The 4541-nt window shown below is 47.7% G+C and overlaps 1 protein-coding gene across 1 annotated transcript; it reads left to right on the top strand.

The window, feature by feature from the left end:
• Nucleotides 1-1130: 1130 nt before the first annotated feature.
• On the top strand, nt 1131-2873 carry pht3 (phosphate transporter protein3). The gene has a single exon (NM_001139212.1). The coding sequence runs from the start codon at nt 1189-1191 to the stop codon at nt 2710-2712; it is 1524 nt and encodes a 507-aa protein (NP_001132684.1). The 5' UTR covers nt 1131-1188; the 3' UTR covers nt 2713-2873.
• Nucleotides 2874-4541: the final 1668 nt, after the last annotated feature.

The raw sequence follows: 4541 nt of genomic DNA, 5'->3' as shown, positions 1-4541 counted from the left end.
GACCATGAAACTTTGTATATGGATGAGGTAAGCTGAGATGTACATTTATGTTTTTTTTCAGAATTTTTTAAAACTTTTTTAGTAGGTTTGCACGGGGTTTACACCAAAACGCGGTTTGCATTCGATATGTTCCCTAACCAATATGGCCTTAAATTTGACAATATAATTATACAAACGCCATACATAGTCTCTCAGCAAATTAAACCGGACAATTGTCATAGTCATAGCTACTTTCTTAACACGTACACCTTTCTTCGTTGCTTTGTTGTTTGCTTCGGACGAATAAGCCGACCGAAACGAGAAGAATTAGAAAACAACGGGAAAGTCAGAGGAGGAATCTCTATCAAACCAAGATGTGTTGGCTGCACGGCACAACCTGGACACGTATCTAGAGCTTGCTCTGGAATCGTCACTTGTGTCCACAAGCCAGCACAAATGGTGCATTGTTAAACGTGACGCATGGATGGTATACATAGTTAATGAGGAATGTTTTGACTGTTGAGCAAAAGCACCTGTATGTATGACTGCCGTCAGTCTTTTGACTACAGACAAGTGATACCTTGTTGGATTCTGTTGTTGCAGCTTCATATCCATTCCCACTGACCTCTGCATGCAAGGTATGTCAATCCTGCTGTAGAATTTGCTACATTGCTCTACATCAACAACAAATATGGTGCTTACAAAAAGAATTCTGTTAATACAAACCAGAGACAAAATTCCATGGAATCTCTTGATCGCTTTCGAAATAATACGCGGGGAAAAAGACATGGTTACGCTCCCAATATAGGCCATTCCAGAACGTTAAAAGATACACAAGTTAGCAAGTAACCCGATTCCATACCGTCCACGAACTGTGTAATTTGACCGAACGAGATTTGGACATGCACTATCATATGTGTCCTGCTGCACATAAACTGTCCATAGAAATTGTACACAGGCATGAGCTAGAATGTTCCTCAATTATTCTACTGTATACATCCGGACAATACTCAGATGTGCATATAAGTATGTCGTAGCAGCAAGCCAAACAGATACAAATCAGTACGTCGCCTAAGTATAGCTTTGTGAGCAGCAGGTGACTCGTAGCCAAGAGTCGTTACAGAAATGGCACACGATCACAAGGTGCTGGACGCGCTGGACGCAGCCAAGACACAGTGGTACCACTTCACGGCGGTGGTGGTCGCCGGCATGGGCTTCTTCACCGATGCGTACGACCTCTTCTCCATCTCCCTCGTCACCAAGCTCCTCGGCCGCATCTACTACTCGGACCCCAGCTCCAAGACCCCCGGCTCCCTCCCGCCCAACGTCTCCGCAGCCGTCAACGGCGTCGCCTTCTGCGGCACGCTCGCCGGGCAGCTCTTCTTCGGCTGGCTCGGCGACAAGATGGGCCGCAAGAAGGTGTACGGGATGACGCTCATGCTCATGGCCATCTGCTGCCTCGCCTCCGGCCTCTCGTTCGGGTCCACGCCCAAGGACGTCATGGTCACGCTCTGCTTCTTCCGCTTCTGGCTCGGCGTCGGCATCGGCGGCGACTACCCGCTGTCCGCGACCATCATGTCCGAGTACGCCAACAAACGGACGCGCGGCGCATTCATCGCGGCCGTCTTCGCCATGCAGGGCTTCGGCAACCTCGCCGGCGGCATCGTCGCCATTGCCGTCTCGGCGGCGTTTAAGTCCCGCTTCGACGCGCCGGCGTACAAGGACGACCCCGCCGGCTCCACGGTGCCACAGGCCGACTACGTGTGGCGCATCGTCCTCATGTTCGGCGCCGTCCCGGCTCTGCTCACCTACTACTGGCGCATGAAGATGCCCGAGACGGCGCGGTACACCGCGCTGGTCGCCAAGAACGCCAAGCAGGCCACGTCCGACATGGCGCGTGTGCTCGACGTCGACCTGGCCGAGGAGCGGCAGAAGCCGGTAGAGGAGTTGGAGCGCCGCCGCGAGGAGTTCGGTCTCTTCTCCCGCCAGTTCGCGAAGCGGCATGGCCTCCACCTGCTGGGCACGACGGTGTGCTGGTTCACGCTGGACATCGCCTTCTACTCGCAGAACCTGTTCCAGAAGGACATGTACGCCGCCGTGAACTGGCTGCCGAGGGCGGACACCATGAACGCCCTGGAGGAGATGTTCAGGATCTCCCGCGCGCAGACGCTCGTCGCGCTGTGCGGCACCATCCCGGGCTACTGGTTCACCGTCTTCTTCATCGACATCGTCGGCCGCTTCGCCATCCAGCTCGGCGGCTTCTTCTTCATGACGGCGTTCATGCTGGGCCTCGCCATCCCGTACCACCACTGGACGACCCCAGGGCACCACGTCGGCTTCGTCGTCATGTACGCCCTCACTTTCTTCTTCGCCAACTTCGGGCCCAACTCCACCACCTTCATCGTGCCGGCGGAGATCTTCCCAGCAAGGCTGCGGTCCACCTGCCACGGTATTTCTTCAGCTGCAGGAAAGTGTGGCGCCATTGTCGGGTCATTTGGGTTCCTGTACGCGGCGCAGAGCACGGATCCCACCAAGACGGACTCCGGGTACCCGCCGGGCATCGGAGTGCGCAACTCGCTGTTCATGCTCACCGGATGCAATGTTATCGGTTTCCTGTTCACGTTCCTGGTGCCGGAGTCCAAGGGAAAATCGCTGGAAGAGCTCTCCGGCGAGAACGACGAGGAGGCAGCACCGCAGCAACAGCAGACCGTGCCGACAGATTTGAGTGAATAAAACAGAGAAACAGTACACTCCTACTACTACTTGTCAATGTCTTGTATTTCTGTAGAACTTTCTTTTAGTTTCAGGACGACTATTGTATTGAACTGGCATGTTTGAAGGAACCGACGACAGATCTAAAAGACCATAATTCTAATCGAAATAAAGTAAATGCTAAGGATGTGTCAAAAGGGTTTGGGATAACGAGTGGTAGTAATAAAAAATATAAATTTTTGTTTATTATCGTAAGCTATAAAATTGTGCTACCGCTACGGCAAATTGAAATGAAGTGAATCTAGTATAATGAGTTTATCAAAAAGTTGAGTATTATTGCAAATAACATCACATCTATTGTATATCTAGAATCCACATAAATCTTGATATACTCTGTAATTTATTGTATTTCTGCTTGTTGTCTTTAGATTCATAGCCCTTGTACTTCATTAATTCTACGACGAAACAATACATTCTCAGTCTGGATATTTGGTATTACATATCATTGAACTCAGTTAATAATTAATTCAAAATGATATATTGACCAAGTGTTAGGGGCTCCCTTTGGTCGAAGGTCCTTAAAAATTTAACTCGTCAGTTATTCCTAAGTCTTTTTCAGGTATAACAGGATAACTGCCAAAGGATACCTTCGTTTGGAGATGGTGTGTGTGTCAATCACAATCGTGAAGACGAAACTAGAAGCTTCGGTTGAGTGACGTAAAAGCATAACGAATGAAAGAGCTAGCAAAAGCAAGAGAAAATCTTCAAGGCTTGATCAACAAGACTACAAGGAGAAAAGATGATAATAATCAGCTCGACTTACGGCACCAGGGAGGCCAACAGCTTTCCGAAGAAGATATATCAGAGTTGAAAGAATTTGTTGTGTCTGGCGGTTCTAGCCTAGATCCGTTCTCTTTGGCGGCATAGACGAAGAAATCTTGGGATGCATCCTTGATCGTGCTGGAGCAAAAATTATGAATACCCTGGCCAAGAGTATCGGATTTCGGAAGCTTGAAAGGGACGTTAGCAATTATAGAAGACAACATATCGTTGGCAACTTGTTTTATTCAAATTTTAAGGTACAATTTTCTGCTGTTCCTCCTTCGTTCAATTAGCTTTAGTGTTTTAAGAATGAAAATCTAATACAACTTCGTCTTTTGCCACATAGTCTGCTTTTGAGCAAATCATAGAAATTCGAGCAAGATAATGAAGATAAAAAGAACGAGTTTATCATCAGCGATTTGGAGAAAAAGATTGAGAATCTTGAAAATTCTTTGAAGGAAAAAATACTCTCTATTGAGTATTGCTGAAGCTCGTCTTCATAACGAGAAGCAAAGCATTCAAATTTCAGATCAAGAAGCGAGAATTGAAAGGTTGAGTAAAGAGCTGAAAGAAACGAAAACAACTTTAGAAGACAGTATAAGCCGATTCAATCGTGAATCCGAAGCTTTAAGTATGAAAGTCAAAGATGAAGCTGAAAAGAACTTTAAACTTAGCGAAACACTAAAAACTCTTCGAGACATATGCTTTGGCTTTGGACGCAGTCCTCCTCTCGGTTGAAGGGCATTTTCAACTCTGTTGGGGCAACATCCGAGGAAGTTAATCACTCAGTCGAAGATATTCCAAGGGCACTCAAATGGAAAAGAAATTGAAAATCTCAATGAAGTTATAGTCGGCCACGGTGACTTCTGTGCCCTAGTGGCTGCCCGTGGAATGGCCGCTGTTTTCGCCAAGGCTGGATGCAACCACCTCAAAACTGTCAATAAACCAACCTTCAGCCTTTTAGCATCAGACTTGGACAATATCCCGGTCGAGGCTAGATGCGTAGGCAATAGATTCATCACTCAAAT

This window comes from Zea mays, chromosome 2 (assembly GCF_902167145.1).
Source record: "Zea mays cultivar B73 chromosome 2, Zm-B73-REFERENCE-NAM-5.0, whole genome shotgun sequence".
In the NCBI taxonomy this organism is placed as follows: domain Eukaryota; kingdom Viridiplantae; phylum Streptophyta; class Magnoliopsida; order Poales; family Poaceae; genus Zea; species Zea mays.
This window is presented reverse-complemented; position numbering and strand designations above follow the sequence as displayed.

What these genes read in the sequence shown, in the direction of transcription:
- pht3 (NM_001139212.1), top strand. Translation starts at nt 1,189, where the DNA reads ATGGGCTTCTTCACCGATGCGTACGACCTCTTCTCCATCTCCCTCGTC.